Raw genomic sequence first — 26,198 nt, 5'->3', positions numbered from 1 at the left:
TCTTTAGGTCACATGAGTTTCTGGTTATATCCTCAGGTGAGAGGTCGTGTCCTCTACTCCATCAGTGTCGGCCTTCTCCCTCCTCTGTTCCTTGCATTTCACCAGTCTTCGGCGTGGTCTGGGGATTGTCCCTCTGCAGACCTTCGGCTGTAGGTCATCTCCATGCTCCTCCCCATTCTCTGCACATCTGCATTGTCGTCCCTGCTTTTCTGGACTCTTCTTCCATTTAAAGATGAGTGCGTGTGGGCTTTCCACACTGATGGAGATCTCGTGGCCTTGCCAGCCTCCTTTCCTGTGTGTGTGTGTGTGTGTGTGTGTGTGTGGTCAGCCTTGTGTGCCTTCCACTGGGCTCTTTGCTGGGAACACGGGACCTGTTTCACCCTCCTGGCCACACACGGAAGCGGTCAGCAGCTGCCTCATCCTCCCCGGAGGTGCCTGCCCCCCCAGCCGTCACATGCTCGGGGTGTCTGTGGATGTTTTATGCTGGCCTCTGCTGTTAGACAGTGCTCTTTGACGCCAACCCTCATTCTACTTTTTTCAAAACACAGCACCTGGCTAGTGCGTGGTATCTACAAGGTGCTCACTAAATGCTCGTGTAATGAGTGTGTTAGTTCAGGCTTCAGAAGTAACCCATAGTTGAAATGCATGTGTGTGTAAGGGTGCACGAGAAAGAAGAGAGAGAGAGAGAGAGAGAGAGAGAGAGAGAGAGAGAGACCGACCTTATCCTTTATTCATTTATTTTCTAAAGAACTGTCTCCGCTTTGATAGATGGCAGGGGTGCAGCAGCGTCCCTCGGGAATACGGGTTAGCAGGAAGCCGTAGCCGAGTTGGCCTCCTCCCGGGATCTACATACAGCATGTTCTCTCTGCAATCTGCATCCATTTACAGCCCTTCCCCTCTGCTCTTCCTTCACAGGGAGTATTATGAGGGAGGCCGAGGACGCCACGCTCCGGGCAGAGAAACGGCTCTGGGATTAGGGATTGCCACTTCCGAGAGGATGCTGGGAATCTGCAGGGGGAGACGGAAATTCCTGGCTGCCTCGTTGACTCTTCTCTGCATCCCAGCCATCACCTGGCTTTACCTGTTTGCCGGGAGCTTCGAAGGTAAGAAGGAAGCTGTCGCAGAGGGAGGGGCTGGGCGGGGGGAGAAGAACGCTGGCTGTCCCAGCGTCCCAGGGAGAGCCGCCCAGCCGTCTGATCCTAGCAGGCATTTTATAGAAGCAAATACCCGTACCCCGTCACAGGGGAAGGCTTGTCTAGGTCGATGGAGGGAGTCAGGAATGTGAGGAGAAACAGACACAACAGCACGATCAGGGATCAGGTGCACCTGGGCGGAGTGGCATGGAGGAGGTGACACAAATGTCAAAGACCCGCTTTGCGAGTGGGTCGCTGTGTTGGTGACAGGCAAGGCTGGGCTCTTGAGGGATGACTTAGCTGTTCATGGTGCCAGATGTTTTATCCTTTCTTCCGTCTCTTCATTCACGTAGTCACATGTTCAACATTTGTTATTACTGTCGCTGCTGCTATGGTTTACATCTTGCTAGACCAGGTGCTGGACGTGCGGTGATAACACATCTGGACCTTCACAGCTCAGTGGGGGAGACAGGCAGGTGGACACACACATGATTGCTGCACAGGCTGTGTGTGGTGGGAGGAGGCAAGCCCAGCCCAGGGGGCTGCGGGAGGTGGGTGTCGGCCGGGTTTGGGGGAGGGATAATCAGTCATCTGATGGCCCAGTACAGGAACGCAACAGAGGCTGGACCCTCCCCAAACAAATAGAAACGAACGCCAATCCCTGCCACTTTTCAGAAATCATTAGCAAAGGCAAGACTTGCCATTCTCCCAGCCAGCAGTTTCAAAGGCTGTGCGTTGTGTATCAGAGGTGGTTTTCTAAGCTTGGGGAGGAAAGGCGTGGCAGCGTTGGCGCGCGCAGCTTTTTTTCTGTTTACCCCCACACTTGAGTTAAAAGGGAAAAATTAACTCAAAGGAAAATCTGACTCGAGGAAGTCAAGTACTGTGTTTTTAAACATGTTCTTTATGCATAATTTTATTGACAGCTCAAGGCTACCTTTTAATTAGGAGTTGCACTTCACTTTCTGAGATGTGCCCCAAGTGAGCCAGACTGAATATAAAGGAGGTGGGCGGGACTGAGTGCGGGCATGGCAGGGAGGGGCCCCGAGCCACACCCTGCCCCTCGCCTGCCCCTCCCTGCCCCTGCATCCCTGCAGGTGGAGCTTTCATCTAAGGGGCTGGAGAGAAGGAATTACGCCAGGGCGGTGTGGATGGATAATTTTCCTTAAAGGGATCGGAGGGAGGAAGGTGAGCTGGTGATAAGCCTAGGAGAGATATAAGGAAGCGTTTTTCTAGGAGTGATGGAGGAGCCCTGATAAAACAGGGCTATGAAGGGCTGGCACATGACTCTGTTTAATACATTAAAACATTGACTTTCATAGTATAACTAGATTGCTAATAATTCTATATAATAAAAGGCTAATATGCAAGTTGTCCCCTCAACCAGGAGTTCAACCAGGGAGTGAGGCCAACCACCCTCTGCCCCTCCTCCCTGCCAGCCCGGCCCGAGCGGTCCCAGTTGGGGCTGGCCGGCTGGATCCCACCCATGCATGAATTCGTGCACTGGGCCTCTAGTAATACTGTAACAATAACGAGGATGATGGCAACAATATAAGCTATTAGTTTTCTGAGCATTTCCGCCTGCCAGGCATTGTTGTTAGGACTTGACGCGTTAGGATTTTTTCACAAGAATCCTGTGTAATAGGTAGGGATGAGGAGGCGGGGCAGGTAAACTTCAGGGATCTGCCCAAGGCCCCAAAGCCAGTCAAGATGGGGCCTGGATTATTGGACTCGAGAGCTGGAGTTTTTAACTCTAAAACCATGTTATAGTTGGGGCCTCAGTGAGGTAGCAGACTTTGGCAAGGGGTTTGACAGGGTGTCACATGACGTTTCTGGGTGCTGTGAGGGAAATTGCAGAATTTTTATTTGCACTCATTGATAGAAACTCAACCCTAAAAGGTTTGGGCAAACAGGGAATTTGGGGGCTAACAAATGTTGTAAGTTCAGAGGCAGAGCAGGCTTCAGGTAGGGTTGGATCCAGGGGCTCAAGTGATATCTGTGTAGCTCAGTCTCTCTTCATCCCTTTGCTCTGCTTTTCTCTTCTGTGGTTTCTTTCAGGGTAGTTTTTCCTACGTGAAGAAAGCTTTATTTATGACGTACCCTCTGCAGACCCTATAGAAAGATGAGTTCTCCCTCCCTCAACTATCCAGGCTTGCCCCTGATTGGATTGCCTCTAGTTGCTTTCCAGAGACCAGTCACTGACTGGGGAGGCTGGGGATGGCAGCCCCGAGCCCTGTGCCTGTTTCTGGTCATGGGGTAGCGAGGAGTTCCCCTGAGGGAGGGGTGGCCCCAAAGGCGAACGGTACGTTTTCTCGGAGGAGAGAATAGAAGCTGATCTGCGTTAGGAGCTTTCATGATTGGCTGTGCTTCTCGGTGTGTTGATGTCCACCTGAAGACTCTTCCCAGCATCACGCTGTCTTTCCCATGCTGGCTGGTGGGGTGACTGTGATCCTTGACGCTGAGTGATTTTATTAGCCTGGCAGGTAGGTTACAGGGAGGATTGAGGAAATACTCTGCAACCACACTCACTGACTGGGGTAGGCACTGTACCTATAACCGTGAAGCTTAAGAAGTCCTACCTTGGGACCAAATCAGAAGCTGCTGTAAGTCGGGGGTGGGTGATTGAGTACATTAACAGACATATTCCAGCTAGAATAGTAGAAGTGACAGATTTCTTTACAGGCAGCAGTCCACAGCGGGGCCACGGCATTTGTTTCCTGATGCTGTACTGTCAGAACTGTCTAGGTATGGCTGCACACTTAGGCGAATCGAGGTGAATGATTGTGCCGATTCAAGCCTGGCTCCACTAGATACAGTGGGAAGAATTGAGGCTGTTTACCTTGGAGAAGCGGAGGCTCCGGGTGTGTGTGTGTCATCTTCAGCAAACAGTCAAAGGGCTGTCATCTGGCAGAGGTCAGGATGACTCTGATGGCCCTGAACCCGTGGAGGGGTGTGGCAGGGAGCCCGGAGTCCACCTTATCACAATGAGGATCATTCTGTCCCCTGCTGGCCTGAGCTCCCCTGAGAGGAGTGAAATGCATGCCATGAGGTGTGCAAACACGAGGCAGTACAGGGGAGGGAGTGAGCATGGGGGACAGCTGGGCAGGAGGACCTGGGGGGAGGGAGTGAGCATGGGGGACAGGAGGACAGGAGGACCTGGGGGGAGGGAGTGAGCATGGGGGACAGTCGGACAGGGTGACCTGCTGACCTCCTGACCCGGACATCCTGAGACTAGTAAAGGCTGAGTGTGGGGTCATGGAGGCTACATGGAGCCCCAGCCATTGCTGCAGACATAGGTGCACTCCCAGCTGGTCCTGCGGAGACATTCTTGTCTAGGAAAACACAACTTTGCAATCTGTTTATTGACACCCTTGAGTTTTCTGTGTCAAGGCTGGTGGGGCCATAAATAAGGTACAGAGTTGCTGTCTGCGTTCATGGCAGTGCTATTCATTCTTAATGGGGGTTTATTTATTTTCCAACCCTGTTTAATTTCAGTGGGTCTCCTGAGAGCAGAGCCTAGAACGCTCCCTGAGCTGGGGACTCTGAGCATAAGATGGATAAGATGGGGACAAGCAGTTGCAGGATGAATTGAGGGAGCGTGGGGTGGGGTCGTGCGTCGCAGGCCCTGGAATCAGCCAAATCTGCTGGGGGTAGGGACCCAACCACTCCCCTTTCTAGAGCTGCGTCTCCCCTGATGTGAAATGATGTAAAAATGAGGCACTCCTCGTGGGGCATTAACATTCTATGAGGTTATGTTTCTAAGTATTTAACATGAGTTAGAAAGGGCCAGTCTTGCCCAGGCTGGTGTGGCTCAATGGTCGGGTGTCGACATGTGAATGAGGTCAGGGTTCAGTTCCTGGTCAGGGCACATGCCCGCGTTGTGGGCTCTGTCCTCAGTAGTGGGCGTGCAGGAGGCAGCCCATCAATGGTTCTCTCTCATTATTGATCTTTCTGTCTCCCTCTACTTCTCTCTTTCTCTCTGAAATAAGTAAAAATACCTTTTAAAATATTATTTAAAAGTTAAATAACTAGTGGTGTATTTATCTAGTGACGTACTATGGAGCCATGAACATGAATATACTCACAGAAAGTGTTGAGCAAAAGAAGACAGACACAGCCCTAGCGGGTTTGGCTCGGTGGATAGAGCATCGGGCTGCGGACTGAAGGGTCCCAGGTTCGATTCCAGTCAAGGGCACATGCCTGGGTTGCGGGCTCTGTCCCCAGGGCGGGTATGCAGGAGGCAGCCGATCAATGATTCTCATCATTGATGTTTCTATCTCTCCCTCGCCCTTCCCCTCTGAAATCAATAAAACATAAAAAATAAAAAAGACAAATACAAAAGAGAACATACTGTAGGACCCCAATTATATAAATACAAAAATAGGCAAAAATTAATCTGGGAGTAGAGACCAGGGCTGGGCATAAGGAAGACTTTGGGGTGCTGGTAATAATTTATTTTTTTAACCTGTGTGATAATTATATGGGTGTGTTCATTTTGTGACAGTTTTACAACATTCTTCATTTATGATTGTTCACTTTTCTGCATGTTATGCTATTTTTTAAAAAAATCTATGCCAGTCTTGATAGTTCAATAAGTATCTGAATTTGAAGAGATTTTTGTGGGTTTTGCATTCTGTTCAGATGAGAGGAATTTTCTGAGTCTTTTGGGTATTTTGAATCTATGCTACTGCTGAACTTTGAAATTCAAATGCTTTCTAAACATGAAACTTTCCTTTTGGGATAGATGTTGACCATTTTTATTTAACCACACTTCCTTTCTGCCTTGCCGATGGGCCTCACCATTTGGACACAGGTTCCCCCCAGGAGGGTCAGATCACAGCACTGACTTCAAGGTCTGACATTCGCTCAGAGAACCCTAATTCTGAAAGGGTGTTTCCATCAGTTTGAAACAAGACCAGGACAGGCACGCCTTGGGATAGTGCAGGTTCTGTTGCAGACCACCCCAGTGAAGTGAGTGTTAAATACAGGGAGTCATGATCTTCTTGTTGGTGGAGGATCTTGCCTTTGTTTGTTTAAAAAAACAAAAGAATGCAACCTTCGTGAGACACAATAAAATGAGGTATATGGGGTATGCCTGTATTCCTACCAGAACTCTAGCAATTATGTAGCTTTGATTAATATTAAAGCAATATGCCCTAGATCAGCGGTTCTCAACCTGGGGGTCGCAACCCCTTTGGGGGTCGAACGGCCCTTTCACAGGGGTCGCCTAAGACCATCCGAAAACACATATATAATTACATATTGTTTTTGTGATTAATCACTATGCTTTAATTGTGTTCAATTTGTAACAATGAAATTGGGGGTCACCACAACATGAGGAACTGTATTAAAGGGTCGTGGCATTAGGAAGGTTGAGGACCACTGCCCTAGATGGTTTGGCTCAGTAGATAGAGCGTTGGCCTGCAGACTGAAGGGTCCCAGGTTCGATTTCAGTCCAGGGCACATGCCCAGGTTGCGGGCTCGGTCCCCAGTAGGGGGCGTGTAAGAGGCAGCCAATCAGTGATTCTCTCATCATCGATGTTTCTTCTATCTCTCTCTCTCTCTCTCTCCCTTTCCCTTCCTCTCTGAAATCAATAAAAATATGTTTTGAAAAAATTAAAGCGATATTAATTCTTGACCTGGACGTCAAGCCACATTAGACAAATGTTCCTGTCTGCATCCACAACAAATTTGCATCTTCGTAAACTCCAGGAGCCTGGAACAGACAGCGTTTGGTATTGTCACTGTAGGCAATGTGGAGGCACAGAGAGGAAATGCAGCTGGGGCAGAAGTAGGTTTGTAGTTGTTCGTATGGAAAATAATACAGCTATTAATAAACAAAATACAAGAATAAACTCTGTGCTTCGAATACTCGCAACTGTTAACCTAGGTTCACCTCTCCTGTATATTATTCAGCAATAGCTTCCATTTATAGCTTGTTAAACAGAAATGGGCTGCAACTAGCATGCATTTGTATTGGGTTAGGCCTGCCCACTGCTTTTATCATTTTTAAATTTATATGAATAGTTAAAAAATGAGAGATGGCACATAAAAATCAAGATTTCTGGCTTTCCACACAAAAATGGAAAGGTCTAGCAAACCCCACCCTCCCTCCATCCCAGCAGCAATTGGCTGAGCTGAGCAGTCACTGTCCCTTTGCAGGGGCGTGGCCATTCTCTCTGGCTTGTCACAGTCCCAGCTTTCCTGGTTGGTCCCCATGTCATCTATACAGGGCTGAATTGAGAAGAAAGAACTGGCATTTGCTTATATTGCTTATTGATCCTGTCTCACTCAGTTAGACTTTGGTTTTGGACCTTTTAACTTACTCCCTGCCATGGGCCAGGCCAGGGATTTTATTTTATTTTATTTTATTAAAAATACTAGAGGCCCGGTGCATGAAATTTGTGCATGGGGGGAGGGGAGTCCCTCAGCCTGGCCTGAACCCTCTCCAATCCGGGACTCCTCGGGGGATGTCCGGATGCCAGCAGTTGGACATCCCTCTTGCAATCTGGGACCGCTGGCTCCTAACCACTTGCCTGCCTGCCTGATCACCCTTACCCACTCTGCCTGCCTGCCTGATTGCCCCTAACCACCTCTGCCTGCCTGACTGATTGCCCCTAACTGCCTCTGCCTGATCGCCCTAACTGCTCCCCTGCCAGCCTGATCGCCCCTAAATGCTCCCCTGCCAGCCTGATCACCCCTAACTACTCCCCTGCCTGCCTGATTGCCCCTAACCACCTCTGCCTTGGCCCCCACCACTGCAGCTTTGTCCGGAAGGACATCCAGAATGACGTCCGGAAGGTTTTTTGGCTGTCCGGTCTAATTAGCATATTACGCTTTTATTAGTATAGATGTTTTTATTGATTTCAGAGAGGAAGAGAGAGGGCGAGGGAGAGGGAGAGGACGAGAGAGACATCAATGATGAGAATCATTGACCAGCTGTCTCCTGCACGTCCCCTACTAGGGATCAAATCCGAAACCCGGGCATGTGTCATTGACCGGCATCGAACCTGGGATCCTTCAGTCCGCAGTCCGATGCTCTATCCACTGAGCCAAACCAGCTAGGGCTGGGCTGGGGATTTTACACACATTATCTCATTTATTCCTCCAGGTAGCTTCACGCTTGGCCTGTTTTGGAGATAAGGACACCGAGGCTCAGGGCTGTTGAGGTCTTTGCCAAGGTCACCCAGCCTGTACATAAGGGAGCCGGTGTGCAAACCAGGCCCTGCCTGCCTGGGCCTGGCGCACAACTTGTTTATACAGAAACAACTGGTGGATGACATTTCAAAGTCAACATGCTCAGGCTTCAGATAAGGACCCGACACATCCCCAGACAAGGGAACGAGGCCATCTTGGACGAGAAGGCACACCATGTTTCGTGGCTTGGGGATTATTATAAGCCAATAGAAGCAGAAAATTCGATTAGGCCTTTAATGCAATTTGCATTTTGTTTCTGCCAGAGACTCATGCAATTAAGAGCAGGCATGGACCTTCGGAATCATCTAGGCAGGCTGAAGCCGAAGCAGATGAAACCTTTGAAAACGACACAAGGACTTTATCCGGGTCAGGGGCTGATGGTGGGCGGACGTGTCCCTCAGTGAGGGGTGGCACTATTTAAATCTCAGAGTGACAGTAGACAAGTTACCTAGCATCCCTGCAGGTCTCTGTCTTCTCCTGAAAAGGGGACTATAATACGCAGCTCAGGCACTTGTTAGAAGGGCTATGGAGTCCCGATTAGAGTAGCCGTCATTCAGCTAAATGTTCGCTTTCTTTTCCTGATTCTGAGAGTGTTGGAAGGTCTTCCTGGGAGGGATGCAAAAGGTCTCCCACCTGGTCCACATAAGGAAACCAAGGCCTGGAGAACTGACCAAACCAGGCGCAGAGCCCCAGACAGTGATGTCATTGGAACCGCCACCCAGATAGTCTGTGTCACCAACCTGGTTCGCTGCTGGTCACCAACTTCTTCATCACTACTTTTTGTAAAGACAAAAGAGGTCACGTTTGTTCATTTCTGCCATCTCTTTTCCAGACACCGGCAGTCTCCCTTTAGGTGTGCAGGAGACAGGGCGGGAGGAGGGGGCTCTGAGATGTACCGTAGCCCCAGTCACAGTGCACCCGCAGCTCACTGTGGGCCCAGTGGCCGTGTTTGGAAAAAGTTAAATTCCACCTGGAGGGCCTGTTGTGAGGACTTTGAAGAGGAACGAAGAGGAAAGGACCACCCTCTGACGCAGAGTTCAGTCGCTTCTCTAACAGAAGCTTTGTCTGATGGGGCTGTAGCTGAGTCAGCACACGTGGCTCTTATTCCCCCACCTCCCCTTAAACGCTGTGTGTCCTTAGCTGATAACTTAACCTCTCTGAGCCCCCATTGCTCCTCAAGAGTGGGGACGCTGTTCCCTATTGGACAGGGTCTTTGTGCAGATGAGGAGGAGTCCATCGTGCCTAGCATAGAGTAGGTCCACGAACTTTTTTTAAAAAAATACGTTTTTATTGATTTTAGAGAGAGGAAGGGAGAGGAGGAAGGGATAGAAACATCGATGAGATTCATTGATCGACTGCCTCCTGCACGCCCCCTACAGGGCATCAAGCCTGAAACCAGGGCACGTGCCCAGACCACAGATCCAACCATGACCTCCTGGTTCATGGGTAGACGCTCAACCACTGAGCAACACTGGCCGGGCAGGGTTCAGCTGTGTTTGACATGCTGCCTGAGCTCTGAAGCACAAAGTCGCTCACACAGGGACTCCCTGGAAGAGACCTGAGGATGCAGGGTCCTTGGTGGGTATTTGTCATCTGCGCTCCAGCAGAGGGCACTCCATGCCCCTTGTCCTGCAGTCCCGAGTTCTCTTGATGGAGCAGAGCCCAGGCGGGTGCCTGCAGGGACACCCCGGGCAGGGAGCCTCTCCGTGGCACCCCTGGGTAGCAGCTCTGATTAGGTAGCCAGCGCTATTGAGCACAAGCTTTCTCATGCACATGGAATCCTCCCACCGCCCCAGGAGGGACGGAGGGTATGCCATTTGCTTCTCCCCCTTCTCATGCAGCTCACTTCCCGGTGGACAGAGAAGATTAACCAGTTAAAGCGAGGGTGGTGATACGTGCCACAGAGAAATAAAGCCGCCTGGGATGACTGTGCAAGTGGCAGGGACGAGGCTTGGTGAGGGGTGGGGAGGACGCCGGCTGGACCGGCCTCTCTGAGCTGGGCGGGGGTCAGGAGGAAGGGCGTTTCAGGCAGGAAGTGGAGGGCTCTTGGTGCCTTTGCAGAACAGCAAGGGGAAGTTGGGCTGGAGAGAAGCAGGAGAGGGGGTGGCCGATGGAGGCCGGGAAGGTGGGCAGGGCTCCTCTCTCAGGACCCGGGCATGGTCTGGACCCTGCTCTCAGACTTCATCTCTGCGGCTGGACTTGCCTCTGGCTGCTAAGCTAAGAGGCATCTGAGCGAGGATTTTCTCCTCCTGCCTGTAAAGATGTCGGCTAGATCTCTGGTTTAAGAATCACCTGGGGTTGCCCTGGCCAGTTTGGCTCAGTGGATGGAGTGTCAGCCTGAGGACTGAAGGGATCCAGGTTCGATTCCGGTCAAGGGCACAGGCCTGGGTTGCAGGCTTGATCCCATTGTGGGATGTGCAGGAGGCAGCTGATCGATGATTCTCTCTCATCGTTGATGCTTCTCTCTCTCTCTCCCCCTCCCTTCCTGTTTGAAATCAATAAAAATATATTTTTTTAAAATAAAGAATCACCTGAGGCAGTTAACAGACTCCCAGCTCACCCTGGGGCCCTTAGGAAAAATACACTGCCAGGGCCTGGCCCAGGTGTGCAGAGGAGATTGTGCAGGCGAGGTGTGCAGGGAGGGGTCTGTATTTTAACACGCACCTCAGGTGACCCTTTATCTTCTGGCAAATGTGGGAAGTTTGATGGGATCAAGTGAAGCTTCTGGGGGGCGGGGCGGGGACTTAGACTCAGTAATGACCAGGTTGGCGAGGACTGCACTGATTGAGCGCCTACAGTTTGTCTCACAGGGCAGCCTGCCTTTGGACTTCATCTCCTTTGACCCTTTAATGTTCGGGAGATACCACCCTCCCTCCTGTGAATCACTTCTCGTGTTAACTGCACCTCATTACGTAACTTCCCTCTTTTTCAGAGTTGCCGCATGGACTGAAATAATGATGTGCTCTGCTTAGAGAAGTGCTAGATAAATTATTAATATTTACTGTTTTCCACACCCTTCCCATGGTGCGGTCTCACCTTTTTGTAGTCACCTCTGAATCCTTATTCTTTAAAAATTGTTTATTATAGTGGACTACAGTATTCTCTTAGTATTGGGTACATAGCACAGCGATTCAACATTTACGTACTTTACGACGTGATCATCACGGTCAGTTCGTACCTATATGTCACCGTGCAAGTCATTGCAGTATTCTTGATTATATTCCCTAAGCTGTACATTACATCCCCATGGCTTATGTATCTTATAACTGGAAGTTTGTACCTTTTATTCTCCTTTACTTTTTCTGCCTATGTGAGATATATATCACACCTTTATTCATCTATTGATGGACACTTAGGTTGTTTCCAGATTTGGGTGATTGTAAATAATGCTGCAGTGAACATAGGCATGTGCGGATCTGTTCAAATTAGTGTCTTCGTCAGCTTCATTAGCTACTGTTCATGGAGCATTTAAATCCCTGACTTGTATTTACTCCTTTGTTCCTCACCACTGCCTTGTAAGGTGCTTCCTGATAGTCCCATTCTGCAGATGAGGAAACTGAGGCACAGACAAGTTCCGGACTGTGCTCAAGGTGTCAGAGCCAGAAGTGGTGGAGCTGAGATGTAGCTCAGGCAGTCGAGTTCTCCTGGCCTCTCCAGGGTTTGGTCCGCCTGTTCAGCTGACTTGGTTCCAGGTCTTTCTCTTTTCTGTGGAAGGCCCTGTCAACATAAGAAACATTCCACACCTGGGGCACATGCTTGTGAGTTTATTTGAGCCAACTAATGACGGTTGCTGACCTCAGATGCTCGGAGAGTAACAGTTTTGCAGTTTCTTTCATGCGTGTGAACTTGAGGAGGGAAAGGAAGGAAGATTGTGTGGAGGTGGGAGAAAGCGAGGTGGGGATTGGATTACAGATGGTTTACAAAATGATGTGTTCTCTGGAGAGTGCTTACGCCTTCCTGGGGCACTTCCTCTGGCCTTTCAAAGGTGTGTTAACCCCGATGCACAAGAACAATGGACAGGGCTGGCTTAAAACCCACCAGGAAAGAGGTTACAGGCCTGGGGCGTGGCTACACACCATGACCTGCCAGTTAGGCGTCTATGATTTCTCACAGCACCCTTTTTTGTCCACAGTGCCTTCACTGTCCGTGGCGATTGGGGAAAAGCTGGGCATTATCGTGTATAAACAACCCTTCCCTATCCCTGGAAAATGTACTAGATCAACCCTTCTCCAGACCCACATGTGCTCATCTTTCTTTCTTTTCACACCCGGGGTCTCCCTTGCTTGCCCCTGGGCTTACCTGCGGTTGCCTCTGCTGCAGGTTGGGTCCAGCCTTCAGGAGTGGACAGGGTCAGCCTGTTCCGAGAAGTAGAGGTGCCTGCCCCTCCCTGCCTGTCCTTTCCCAGAAGCCGTCCCTGTGATGGATGTTTCCCAGCAGGCCCTGCCTGCCTCGCTCCAGCGAGACTCGGGGCACTTTGGGTCCTGAACTCCCTAAAGCAGTGCTCCAGAAAGAACCCAGTGCCCCGATGGCAGGCCCTCCTTCGTGCCCAGACGGCGGGGCCGCGAGGGAGTCCGTCCTGGGAATGAGATGGCTCAGGGGGAGGAAAGCACCTCCCCCGCCTGCCGCTTAATTTCACGTTGTGAGTGAACACTCTGAGGTGAGTGGCATGAAGGGGCGGACTGGTAAGGATCTCCGGGAGTGAGTATTTACAAAGTTTATCTTTTGCTCTCAGCAGCCTCTGTTAGTGGCGTCCTGTTCAGACGTCTTTTTTGCCCGTGGTCTCCACCTTGGCCCCAGGTGAGCTCTGCAGTGCTTCCCAGAGGCTCCCGGGGCAGGTAGGAGCAGCGAGGCCCTGGCAGGGCGGGTTGTGTCTGCTCCGGCACTGTGCAGTGCCAGGTGAGAGAAGCAGGCTCCTGCGTCGTCTTTCCGCAGGGTGACGAGGGTGATCGCGGGGAGCATTCGCCTCCTGCCCTGTTCTAAGTGCTCGCATTTTCCTCTCAAGATAGGTAGGTCCCGTCATCATCCCCCCCCCCTTTCATCATTCATGCGCACAAGGCTGAGAACTGGTCCTAGGTCCCAGCCCCGAGGTGCAGACCCAGCCTGTCTGGCTTAGAGCCCACCCACGGCTACCCCCCCCCCCCCGCCCCGTCATGATAATCAGTAGCATGTATGTAGTGAACAGAGATGAGTAGGGCATTTCTCTGGATGTAGGGATGACACAGGACTACAGACGTCCCAGCATGTTGCGGGCACTGTGATGACGCAGCGCACGAGGCCATGGGACCCTGCACGGGCCAGAGGCCGGAAACGGGCTTCATGGGGAAGGAGGGCCTGAGGTTTGGCAGGGCGGTGAGAGTGTTCTGAGCCCATGAGGGGGCATTTCGTCATTTGGGAAGGCACAGAGGAGCGTGAGAAAGCCTGGGCTGGAGGGAGCTAGGAAGGCTTCCCGCGTGTGCTGAGCATTGCCACGCTTATCTGAGAGAGGTGTCCATCGCCTGAGAGGGAGGACAGCGAGCCAGGGCTCTGCAGGAAGCTCTGGGCTGGACACCTGTCTGTGCCCCTCGGCCTCTGTGACCACGGGCACACCTCTTACTTTTTCTGAGCCTCAGTCTTCTCGTGTAGAAATGGGATCCACTGTACCTTCCATATCGGTTTATCCCGAGGCCCAAGTGTGATTTATGCAGGCAGCTGACGCATATCGGGCTCTCAGTAAGTCGCAGCTAGCTGTTTATTGGTTTTATTTTTGATGAGTCATTTATCGATACGCTTCAGGTCTGTAACTGCGGATGAAATGTGGGATAAAGAATCCCTTCTGGCACATAGTTGTTGCCCAATAAATATAAAGCAGAGGCCTCACTTGGCCTGCGGCTGGACTGGACTGGACTGGCTGCCAGCAGGGCGCCATGGAAAGAGGCACAAAATGAGACGGAGAGCGCTCTTCCCCCCTCCCAGCTGCATGTCCAGGTGCCCTGGCTGTGCCACCTCAGCACGCCTGGCCCTCCGCACCCCCTCCTGCCGGGTCTGCCCGCCCCTGGCTTAATGAGGAAGCTCAGTCCTGGGGGGGGGGGGGGGGGGGGAGAGTGTCTTGGTGCATCAGCCAGAATCTTGCTGCTCAAAGACTCAGCCCAGCGGGGTTGGTGTGATGCTGGCTCAGCACTTCTGCACTTGGCTCAAGCACACCTGTGCCGTCAGGAAAGCCTCCATTCCACTGGAGACGTTTGCCGCTAACCCCAGGCAACTCACACGGGATCTTTCACCTGCTAGTTTTTTTGTAGATGTCTCCATTCCTGTGAGCATGAAAACACCTCGATGGTTTCAGAGTGGCTCTGGGGCCTCTTTAAATCCCCTACTGTGCATCGCACACAGTGGGGATGATAGCGTCACTTTGTAAATGTGTCTTCTTTAGCCCACCTGGGAGGCATGTTATTACATGAGGTGTCACCTTTTTTTTTCTAAGTGTAGGTGAGCTTTAGTGTTGTCGAGACTGTAATCTAGTGAAGAGCCAGGCACAGAGGCCTCCCTGGGGCCGCAGCATTTATGACACACATGTGTGCTCTGTGTCGCAGTGTGCTGGTGGTCATACACACAGCAGGTGTATTGGTTCATCAGACACAATTTCACGATGATTTGTCTTCTTGAATGAATGCCAAGTGAGTCCCCTTCACATTGGGAAGTTTTCTTCCACGTAATGAGATGGTTCTGGTTCTTTCTGTGAAACACGGGGGTAACTGACCACCACCCCCATGCAATCCCATGATTCCAAGCATGACAGCTGTCCAGGGCCGCCCTCCTGGGATTCTCCAGGCCAGTTCCCCGTTTCCCCAGCCCTCCAGCCCAGAGGTCAGATGGTGTGGGATCGGGGGAGTCAGGGATCCTGAGCTTATCTCAGATGAAAAGTCACCCAGAGTTGGGGTGAGTGAGGATTAGTAGGGAGTGGGGTGCAGGGGTTCCCCTTTTGCTGCCTTTTCTTATATGACCTCCCCCTTGAGAAAGGTCCCGATACTTGGAGCAGGTAAGGCCTGTGCAGGTAAGACCTGTGTCACCCGTGATGTGTTTGCATATTTCCCCATGGGTGCTGAGGCCCCCTCTGGGCAACAGCCACCTGATCTTGAGCCTCCATTTCCTGTTCCCCGGTTTTCCTGTGAGATGTGGAAGCAGCTATCGAGTAAGTGCCCAGTATGTGCTTGGTATTGGACTAGAGTCCGAGAAAGACTCCAATAGGGTTAAGCCATGGTCCCTGCCCTCAAGACAAATTGTTGTCTTCTTGGTCTTGGGTGATACTGACCTTCCCCCATGTGGTCATTCGCTGGGAATGATGGGTCTTCGGAGGAAACGTGTTAGGTGATGGAGACATTGCCTAATGGGTAAGGGAGGCTGCAGGATGATAAGCAAGAATTTAAGTCTAAGAGTAGCAGGCTCTTCTTGGGGCGATGACTCCAATTGCAATCCAAGATAACGACTGTACTAGAAGTGGGCGTGCCTGTCTTTGGGAGTCGAAAAGGAATGATGGGTAACTACCTGGGGATGTCAGGAAAGCTTCCTGAAGAAGGGCCTCCTGGGCTGGGTCTTGAAGGTCATGGGGAGCAGGGTTGGAAGCCCACACCTGAGCTGTCGTGCTTGGAATTATGGGATTGCACGGTGGGCCGGGATGGGGGGGGGGGTCAGTCTGTCCATGGAGATCACCCAGCCGTGGTCTCTGAGATCAGCCTGCTCAACCAAGTAGGTCAAAGGGTCTTAGTGGGAAAAGCAGGAAGAACTTCTGAACGCGGCCAGCAGGTGCCCGTGCTAACTCTCCAGTCTTCAGAACTCCCGTCTTCGTGCGTCTGATGTTTGCGCATCCTTGTAGCTTCGGCACGGTATTCTCATCCCGTCCCCCACCTCCCTCCACGCCCCCATCTTTGGCCCTCGGTGATTTTGTATTAATAGCAGCGATTAAGCCTCCTCATCTAGTCAGGGAGGAGATATTAATCTTCATCAGGCCCGGGGAGGGGCTGGATGTTTCTCTGCTCTTCTCCCCCACCCCCACTCCCCTCCCCCCTGTGAGCCAGGAGCTGCTCCAGTGTCTGTGGGAAGCTCCTTCATCTACTTCTACGGGCGCATTTTTGAGGGTCACTTCTCTGCTCGCCTCCCTTAGCTTCTCTGCGTCCACGCATCACAGGCTGTCATTGAAGACCACTGCCAGGAGACGGAGGAGGGGGAATGAACAGCTCCGTCAGTTGGTGGCTCCCAGCTTCATTGTCCTGGTGCTGCTGAGAATACCAGAGCAGGGCGGCTGTGGGCTCTTGGGTTTATGTAATCCTGTCAGCCCTTGGAGAGGTGCACCCATTCCCAGGTGCCTTCTTCATGCTATGTCTCCGATGCCAGGGGCAGGAGGCGGAGACGCCGAGGATCAGGCCGAGAATTAGGATGGGAAGGAGGCTTACCTCAAAGCTCGGCACCCCAGGCTGTTCTGCCTGTGAATTGACTGCTAATAATAGCTTATCGTGCATGCGCCTCGAGACTCTATTATGCACTGGACTGGAGTGCTGTAGAGAATGGAGGAGGATGCTGTTGGAGATCGTGCTGGGGCAGCGGGCGTCAGTGGGGATGGTCCATGGTACCCAAGAAGCCTGACTCCAGCCGGAGGAGAGGAATGCTCCTTTTGGAAGCAGAGATGCCAGGATGGACATGGTCCCCTCTTCCCATTTCCGCCCCTCTCCTCCCCCCAGGGGTCAGCTGAGGCCCTGGGAGCCCTGCTGGCTGCCATATGCCAGCTGTGGGAGGGCATGATTACTTTCTCTCCAAATGAAGAATCTCAGATAACCACTACCCCTCTTGACTAGCACACAGCCCTCACACCCACACCACCGCTCAGGTCCTCTTACCGCCCTGTGCTTGGTGGGAGTGGCCTTTTCTCAGCCTTCCAGCACACCTGGGTTGGGGAAATGGTTGGCATCTCACCAACAGCCTTCTCACTCTGAGGGACTCCCAGGACATTAAGTTAGCAGAAGCCTTGGCTGGTTTGGTTCAGTGGATAGTGCATTGGCCCTCGGACAGGTTCAATTCCAGTCAAGGGCATGTACCTGGGTTGTAGGCTCCATCCCCAGCCCTGGTCAGGGTGCGTGTGTGAGGCAGCTGATCGATGTATCTCTCCCACATCATCTCTCTGTCTCTCCCCCTCCCTTCCACTCTCTCTAAAAATCAATGGAAAAATATCCACATGTAAGGATGAACAACAGAAAAACAATAATAAAGGAAATTAGCAGAAAACGACAGCACTAAGAACCAAACTGGATTACCTGACATACAAGTATGTACTGTAAGGAATCAAGTAACATCGTCTCTGCCTCCCCACCTGGAATTGAGTCCATCATGCCTAGAACTCGCCGTGTGGCCGTGGGCAAACTGCCCCTCCTTTCTCGAATCTGTAAAATAAGGTGGGTTGGTGTTGGGAGAGTTCAGCAGATTTTATGTGGATTGCCATCACCTCAAAAGGTTAAAACTGAAAATCAACTCAAATGGATCGGAAAGGTTAAAGTCGGCGGTGCACGGGCCGGCTAAATAGCCATCTCAGATGGTGATTAAAGAAAATTGAATTTATTGAAGGAAAAGGGGAAAGGAGACGGGGCTATCCAAAGGGAAGGGCTACACAGAGAAAAGGGGGCCGTGGAGACAGGTTCAGGGGATGTGCTGCTGCCCATGGCTCTCCTGGTTGCAAGTCTCATGGGGTCCCTTAGAGGTGGGGGGGATACGTGCCTGTGGGAGAATGGCCTGGGCGTGCTCCTTGGAGGGAGAGCGCTCACTGGGTCCTTGGTCCTGGGCTTGTTTATCTCTTTTCCGCAGGTGGAAGTCTTAGGGGAGGTCTGGGGAGGGTCTCAATAGACTACCCATCAGCTTTCCAGGTGTGCTCATTCAGGGTCATGGTCTCCACGGATTGGTGCATGGGTCATTAGTCAATGTAGCTGGTCACGGTAGCTGTTGTATGTCTGGTTTTGCTATTTTGGGGGGCCTGGAGCTGAAATACTACTGAGGCCTAGATTTTGTCTTTAGGAGGAAAAGGTCAGGGGGTCTAAACTGCACGGCCAGTGATATGGAAGATCTGGGGTCCAAACCCCATGACCAGTGATATGCCAGGGGAGGGAGGTTACCCCGGGGGTGACAGTCTTTTTTGCCCAGTTCTGCCCCTTGCCAGGCACCGGGGCTTCCTGCTCTGGTGAGTTTCTGTACTTGGCCCATCGTCCTTGCTCTGGGGTCTAACAGGATCCCAGACCTCAAATAAACATAAGAGCTAACACTATAAGACTCTTCGTTGGAAAAAAATAAGAATACATTTTTGTAACTTTGGATTAGGTGACGATTTCTTAGATATGATGCCAAAAGTGATAGGAGGCAGAAATAGAATATTGGGGATCAGCTATAATGATAAGAAATATTAATCATGCTCTATTAACCGTGATTGTTTTGTTCTGATTAAAGAAGGCACATTCTAACCTGGCTGGGAGTTACACGTGGGACCTGGGAACTCACCTGGAAATACAGTCCATCCTCCTCATCAGGGAGCCTGTTATGGAAAGATTAACAACCTTGTTGCAGAAACCAGAGCCACCAGCCCTTTGAAGAGCCCCAGTCCTTTGCATATCACTGGCCCTTTGAAGACCTACCCACTGCCTGTTTGCCTTACCGTTTTGCCTACTTCCCCATGTAATTTTTGCCCCCCTACCCAGCTGGCTTATGGTGGGGGGCAGAGCAGACTTTTGTGGGTGACCTGCTGCTCTCCCATCCTGCCCGCAGTATTGGAACAAACGCTCATATGATTCAGCCCTGTCTCTGCTGAATTGGCTCACGTAGTGACAGGCAGCCCGGACCCATGGATTGTCTGGTTACAAAAGCACAATCAAAAACTGAAAAAAGTCAGGATACCAGCAAGCAGGTGAAAGGACAGCCTAAAACATAGGAGAAAATATTTGCAATCATACCTCTGATAAGGGACTTGTATCCCGAGTAGACAAAGCATTGTTACAGCTCATTGATGACAAGCCAACTTCTCTGTATGAAAGCTCAAAGTTTGAAATGCAAATTAACATTTTGAAAGATAGATGTGCCATCTCCGGTTGAGTCTAGGCACGGAGTCCTTAGATATGCATTTCTCAGTGTAAATAACTCTGAATGTGCTAAAAAGTTCACCAGTGTTTCAGTTCATTACATTAATGTTGTTTTGAGTGTGTTGCAGGCTATAAACTGTCGCATTTCTGAAATTCTGTAGTCTTGTCATCTTCAGGAACTCGGGCTATGTGAGAAATCGAAGACTTGCTTTATACCGACGAGTCCCCGATGGGAATGCAGTGGCTGGGGCCTGCAGTGGGTGCCGTGTGGAGTTTACTTTTTCCTCCGTTCAGGCACTCCACCTCAGCTTGAGTGCAGACTCTCTGGGTGGTGCTCTGCTACTCAATGGCAGCCCTTCCCTTCTCGACCTGCAGATAATTCAGGCCTGGTTATGAGCCCACCTGGGCCTACAGATGAGGCCATGAAGGGCGAGCTTGTGGGGTCCTGGCCCACAACCCTGGGTCACATTTGACCCCACAGCATCGCCGGCCACATCGGGAAAGGCCTGTTATGTTCGTGTTCAATGCCCTTCGTCCTGGGACTCTGCCTCTGTCTCTGCTTTGCTCGGTGCTCTTTCTTCTCACCCTTCCCACCTCTGTATGCAGACTTTTTAGGGGAGAAAGCGTGCATCCTGTCATTGTCGCTCCTCTGATTGCTTCGTTTCCACCTGGCATCGTCACTGCGGCACGCTCCGCTGTCCACGCACCTCTTGCTCCCCAGGCTGTGTCCCCGCCTTCGTCACTGTCCCAGTATTTCTCCTGTTTTCCTGACCCCCTCACCCCGTCCCACCATGCTGTCCCTGGGGGCTCCTCCCTGGTTCACACTCTCTCCACTAAGCCTCCTTTGCCCTTCCTCGCGGATCGCACAGCTGACGGGTTGGCTTCATTCCATTTTGAAGCAGAGAACCGGATTGCTCAGCCCTCGCCCCCTAGGTTTCCTGCTAGTATGTCCAGACTCCCTCATTCTCTTCCCACCAAGGGCTGGGCTCAGTGATGAATCCCAGTTGCATTGATGCCCAGGGCCAGGCCCTCCTCAGGCTGAAGGTGGTGTTGGGAGCTGTGGGTATGAGTGGGGTGCTCCAAAGACACCCTAATGCATGGGCATGGAAGAAGACGAGGGGCCCCGAATGGCTGTATGGATGGCAAGGTATTTCCTTCTAAGCCCAGCACACATACCTTCTTCCAGCACTGCCTTTGTCCTTCTCCAAATTCCACACCCCCTTTCCCCTTTATCAGGATTCCTTGGTTGCACCTTGCACACTACTCTTTACCCAAATCTGCCTGGCATCATAGCTGTGTCTGCGTATAAGATTCTTGGAATCAACACTGCCTATTTCATTCTTATTTCAACCTCCACACCTTACAGAACATTGCACATAGTCGGACTTCCAAAAATGCCTGTAGAAATGAACCGGTTGGTAGAAGAAAGATAGTATGGGGGTGGTAGTCTCTAGAATTCCGTTGGACGTAACCCGGGTCCTGAAGTGATTACATGAGAGATTCAGGGATGGCAGGCCTCCCTCTCTCCCTGGGCCCTGGGGGCTGTTCCTTCTCCAGGGTGTGCACTGCTCTAGCAACTCCTAGAAAAGAATAAAAAAAGGCCCTGGTAGGCAGTATCTGCCAATTTCTGTGGTGTAAATTCCCCCACCAGGAGGAGCCACCAGCACTCCAATGGAGTCCGGCTGCCTGGAATGCCCCTGCTCTCCTCACTTCCCCCAGCTGATTCTTGGTTTTTGCTGGGATTTTGTTTAGACGTTGCTTCTCCCAGGATGGCGTTCTTGACCAGCGCCTACCTGTCCCCTGCTGGCAGAAGCTCCGTTTCACGTGCCTCCTTGTTAACGTTGGTTATAAATAGCACTTCCCAGACCGCATCATAATTGTGTGGCCTTGGACGGCTCCCTTCTGCCCTGCCCCCTGTGGGTGGGCACCAGCTGGGCTTTGATTCGTCCCTTGAACCTGGCGCTAAGTACAAGGTCAGAGACGTAGAAGATGTTCAGCACGTGTGTGTTGGATGCAGGCCTGTTTTGACTCGAAAGGGCAGTGACCTCTGTGCTTAGCTCAGGAGGAGTGATGCATGGTGGTGCCCGTTCTATTCCTGCCCGTTTTAGTTGCCACCCATACAGCTCTGCTCAGGTTTGAAAACGGGGATGGTTGGGTTAGTGATGAGACACATGTACGTGCCCCAAACCCAGGAGCAGAAAGTCATGCTCAGTGTTTACCTGGAATGTTGGAAATCAGGGCTTTTTCCTCAGGGATGTAGGAAGCCATGAGGGTCTATCTAGCTCTCTGTTCTTGTCTCTGTCTCTCCATCTTTCCCTCTGACTTTCTCCCAGTCTTTCTCTCTTGTTCCCCAATACCATACACTGTCCTTCTCCGCCTTTCTTTATTCATCAGCTGAGTTCTCCTCTCCCTCCTCCTCTTGTGCAGCTCCCTGTGTTCTTTCTTCCTTTGCACAACCCAGTATGGTCCACCAGCCCAGCTCTGTATGTAGCCAGCTTAGACACCTCCTGTCACTAATAGCATCTCTTTGTGTGTGTCTTATTTAAAACTATAGGCCGGTGCACGAAATTCGTGTACTTGGGTTGGGGGTCCCTCAGCCCAGATTTCAAGAGGGCACAGGCCAGGCTGAGGGACCCCACTGGTGCATGATCAGGGCCGGGGAGGGACGCGGGAGATTGGCCAGCTGGGGAGGGACAGCGGGAGGGCTCCAGGGTGTGTCCGGCCCATCTCAGTCCTGATAGGCTAGATCCCAGCAGCAAGCTAACCTGGTTGATGCATCTGCCCCCTGGTGGTCAGTGCATGTCACAGTGAGCGGTTGAGCAGCCTTAGCATATCATTAGCATGTTATGCTTTGGTTGGTTGAAGGGCCTACTGGACCACCAGACACTTAGCATATTAGGCTTTAATTATATAGGATTCCCCTGAGAATACGTATGATGGGCTCAGTACTGCTGGGTGAAGCTCCCAGGTGCCATTGTGGATCAGAGACCCCTGGCTGATAGAACCTGTGGAGGGGAGGACAGTGTCAGGGTGGGACACAGCTATGGACTTGGGGTTGGGGTGGGATAGCCACTTCGTCCTCCAGAAAATAATGGCAGGTCAGGATGGAAGAAGTCGAGGCTGTTGGCCATGCATCCAGCCCGCTCTTTGTGGCGTATGTTGGTTCCACCCAGTAGGAACCACAGTCTATTAAAAGTACTGAGGCTTCAGCTTCTGGGACCGCCTCTGGGAGTCCAGTCAACACATTAATTAATTATCCTCCATGTGAGCAGTTTTCCTCTAAGAAGCCTCCTGTCTGTTTATTATTTTAGCCTCATCCTGAGCCTTCCAGTGTGTCCAGCCCCCATGCCCGCGTCAATTGGTCACTGTCTTGGCTTTCTCCCCAGCATCTGGTTAGTCTCTGCTAAGTGTGGTGGTGTGCTGGGCCGGCTGTGGTTCGGATGGACCACACTTAGCAGGAGTCCTCAGGGGGGAGGTGGGTCTCGGCTGTGGTCTGTCTCTTTGATTGATACCTGGAGGTACTGACATGTTTGGGCATTTGCTCTCTGGACATAGTTAGTCAATATCTTAATAGGGGCTGTGAGCTGACAGTAAATCATAGCACATTTGGCTTGATGCAGGGAAAGTATAGCGAGTACCTAGGATTGTCCGCAGTGTGTCGGAAAAGGTTGCCCACACTGCAGTATTGTGACTGACCCTCTATATTTTTTATTTTTGAGCCTCTTCTTAAATGGTGTATATCACGAGGTATTGCAGGAACCCAGCAGTGACAAAGAGCAAGGCTTGAGAGCTGAGGTGGCAGGAATAAAAGCAGAGTGATGACAAAGAAGAGGCTCTCTCGGGTGTAAATGAATGGCGAATGCTGTGGGTGGGGTGGGGATGGGGTCAGACAGCCAGGCTCTTGAGGACATGCCTTTGGAGGAACATGCTGGGGAAAATGTTAGGACGTGATTGGTTCCGTGGTGCCAGGTGAGGTTTTGGTAATCTTTGCCCTTCAGGCGTTGTTTCCTTTTCTATTTGTTGCATCAGAGAGAGAAGTAAATGCCAGTGAAGTGTGTGTTGGGTAAACAGCTCTCAGAGAACCTGTTTCTAAGAGCACTCCTGTCCCATTGTGGGAACTTGCGTGCCCGGGAGTGGATTTATGGGCCCTCAAGGGCTCCTGTGGCTTTTTGGGGATTTCTACAGTGTTGTCACCTGACCTTCAGCAAGTACTGAGGAGGTGAGGAGAACTGGGCCAGCAGAGGGTCTGGGGCCTTATCAGACTGTGAAGGAACGAAGCCCGTACTCTGGTGGCAGCTGAGAGACTTACAAAGTGCCTTCCAGAAGAGGCCCTGATGGGAAGCAGTGGTGACTGGCTCCCTGAGAGCCAAAGGCACTAATTGTGACGCCTCCCTGCAGGTCTAGAGTATTGCACCATCAAATAGGGTGCATACGTAAATGGTGCACCGTAGTGGTGGGTGAGGGGTAGGATCAGGGGTGGGCAAACTTTTTGACTCGAGGGCCACAATGGGTTCTTAAACTGGACTGGAGGGCCGGAACAAAAGCATGGATGGAGTGTTTGTGTGAACTAATATAAACTCAAAGAAACATCATTACATAAAAGGGTACGGTCTTTTTTTTTTTTAGTTTTATTCATTTCAAACGGGCCGTAGTTTGCCCACGGCTGGGTTAGATGGACGGTTGGATGAATGAGAGGGAAGGAGGGAGGGAGGGAGGCAGGGAGGGAGGAAAGGAGGGAGGGAGGGAGGGAGGGAGGGAGGGAGGGAGGGAGGGAGGGAGGGAGGGGCAGAATGTAAGACCAATGGCTAAGAGCAGTTTGTGCTGTGTGTCAGTTGGGATTCACTTGGGTACTAGTAACAGAGAGACCAGCGAACAGTGGCTTCAATAGGCATGTGTTTGTCTCATGTAGGACACCTTGGAGGTAGGTGGTGCAGCCATCGGTTCTGTGGCTCAGTAACGCTGTTCTGGATGGGCATCTCGGCCGGTCTTCTGGCCCCTCATATTTGCAAGACGGTTGCAGGAACTCCACGCATAAGCAAACATTAAAAGGCATCTTCTCCCCAGCGGCCAGTTTTTACACATTTCCCGCCTACCCCTGCTCATCTGGCTTGCATTCCTAGCAAGGAACCCTAGTAGACACTCTCTCTATATTTTTGAATGAGTACACAGGTGCAGCAGTGTTACCAGATAAAATACAAGGTTCTGCTCATTACAATTTCAGATACGCATCTAACAATTTTCACTATAAGTGTATCTCAAGTATTGCATGGGGCATCCTTGTACTAACATAAAGTTATTAGTTTCATCTGAAATTCCGATCTGACTGCTGTAGTGTATTTTATTTCCTAAATGTGGAAGCCCTCATAGGAGTCACTCTATAGGCATTGACGTGAAGGGTTGCCCCTGTTTCCCAAAGCGAAGGCTGCCTGTATCCACGCTCAGGAAGCCTACGGGGTGAGGTGGAAATTTGAGTGTTGATTGTGCAAAGAGTTGAAATGGCGTATCTAGAGGGAAACATGAACTGGGAATTAGGAGTTAGTGATGGAGAATTAACTCAAAATTAAATAAATTGTGGATGCTTTGTAGCTCCTTGGAGAGGTTTCCTAGGAGAGCCCGCCGTCAGCTGGGATTCACAGCGTGTGAGCACCAGTCCTTGGCTCGGCGCCATCTGTCTGTGGTCACAGGGGAGATCTGAGCTGTGTGTCCAAGAGTAGCAACCTCAGCCCGGCGCAGGCGCAGGCGTGATGCCGCCGGAGTGGTCCATAGGCTCTGATTCACCATCCTTCCACCTGTCACTGGATTGGAAAATTTGGGAGAGAGAATTTCTGACCCGGAACGTGTTTGAAATGCGCATTCCCGGGCTCCGCTCCAGGTTCTCGCCGCAGGTGCCTCGGGGATGTGCAGCCCAGGGTGCTTACGCTTCAGCCAGCCCTCAAGGTGGCTCTGAGGCCCGCGTAAGTCTGGGAGCCACCGCTCTAGGCAGTGGAGGAGCCGGGGAGAATGTCTGCCGTGCAGGTCAGAAGAAGGGCTGCCTGCAGGGTGGGCAGCGTGAGCACAAGAGGCCGGCTACTGGCCCAGGTGTTACCCCAATACCCAGTTAGCATCCTGCCCCGAGGGACATTCACTTAGAAGCACGGTGGCAGGGACCTGCTGTGCCTCCATGGCGGGCCCAGTGGGCCTGGGAGAAGGGGACCCGTTGGTGGTGAGCTGTCGCGTGTTGATGTGAAGACCTGGGGAAAGTCCCGAGTTCTGTCCTGAGCTGGCCAGGAAGTGGCTGAGTGACCCCATCCAACTGCTTATTCTGTTCTGTGGGCCTCAGCTTCTGGTTGTGTGAGATGAGGATCTGGGGGGAACAGCCCTCATTGTGTGACGTAAAAGATGAACAGGGTGGAAGTCCAGGGATTCCCCCAGGTGAGCGAGCTCAGGTCTGCCTGCTTCCCGACCACTTCTTGCTCCTGTTTTGTTTCTTTCCTTGTTTCTCTCCACGGCTTGCAAACAAGGCCTCCGGGCAGCTGCCTGCTGAGGAGTGAGAGAGGCTCCTGTGACTTGAATTTCGGAGGACAGCCTGGAGGGAGCCAGGGGGGCCTCGGAGGCCCTCAGAGCTGAGTTCACATTTCTCAAGTGGGGTGCAGACAAAGCGAAGCTGCATGGGTTAATGAGTCTGTGGGAGCCGCAGTCTCTCAGTCTGAGTAAAGGGCTGATGAGCCCAAACTCCGCTGGGGGCAGTGGTGATGAGATAACGGTGCTCAGAAAGAATTCCCGCCCATTCTTCCCTCCTCCCGCTCCTCAG

General features: G+C 51.6%; 1 protein-coding gene across 6 annotated transcripts in view; it reads left to right on the top strand.

Moving 5' to 3' along the window:
* LARGE1 (LARGE xylosyl- and glucuronyltransferase 1) overlaps positions 1-26,198 on the top strand; it is a 428,233-nt gene that overhangs the window by 118,329 nt on the left and 283,706 nt on the right. For 5 of the 6 annotated variants that reach the window (XM_036297621.1, XM_036297620.1, XM_036297619.1 and 2 more), the window contains exon 2: positions 916-1,103. In XM_036297621.1, the coding sequence (XP_036153514.1) occupies positions 998-1,103 (106 nt within the window). In that variant the 5' untranslated portion in view covers positions 916-997. Of the gene's footprint in view, positions 1-56; positions 150-915; positions 1,104-26,198 lie in introns of those variants that run through there. The other variant, XM_036297622.1, reaches the window with a different exon arrangement.

The sequence above is a fragment of the Myotis myotis genome, unplaced genomic scaffold (assembly GCF_014108235.1).
Source record: "Myotis myotis isolate mMyoMyo1 unplaced genomic scaffold, mMyoMyo1.p scaffold_m19_p_3, whole genome shotgun sequence".
In the NCBI taxonomy this organism is placed as follows: domain Eukaryota; kingdom Metazoa; phylum Chordata; class Mammalia; order Chiroptera; family Vespertilionidae; genus Myotis; species Myotis myotis.
The sequence above is the reverse complement of the archived record's forward strand: the minus strand, read 5'-3'. Positions and strand labels throughout refer to the sequence as shown.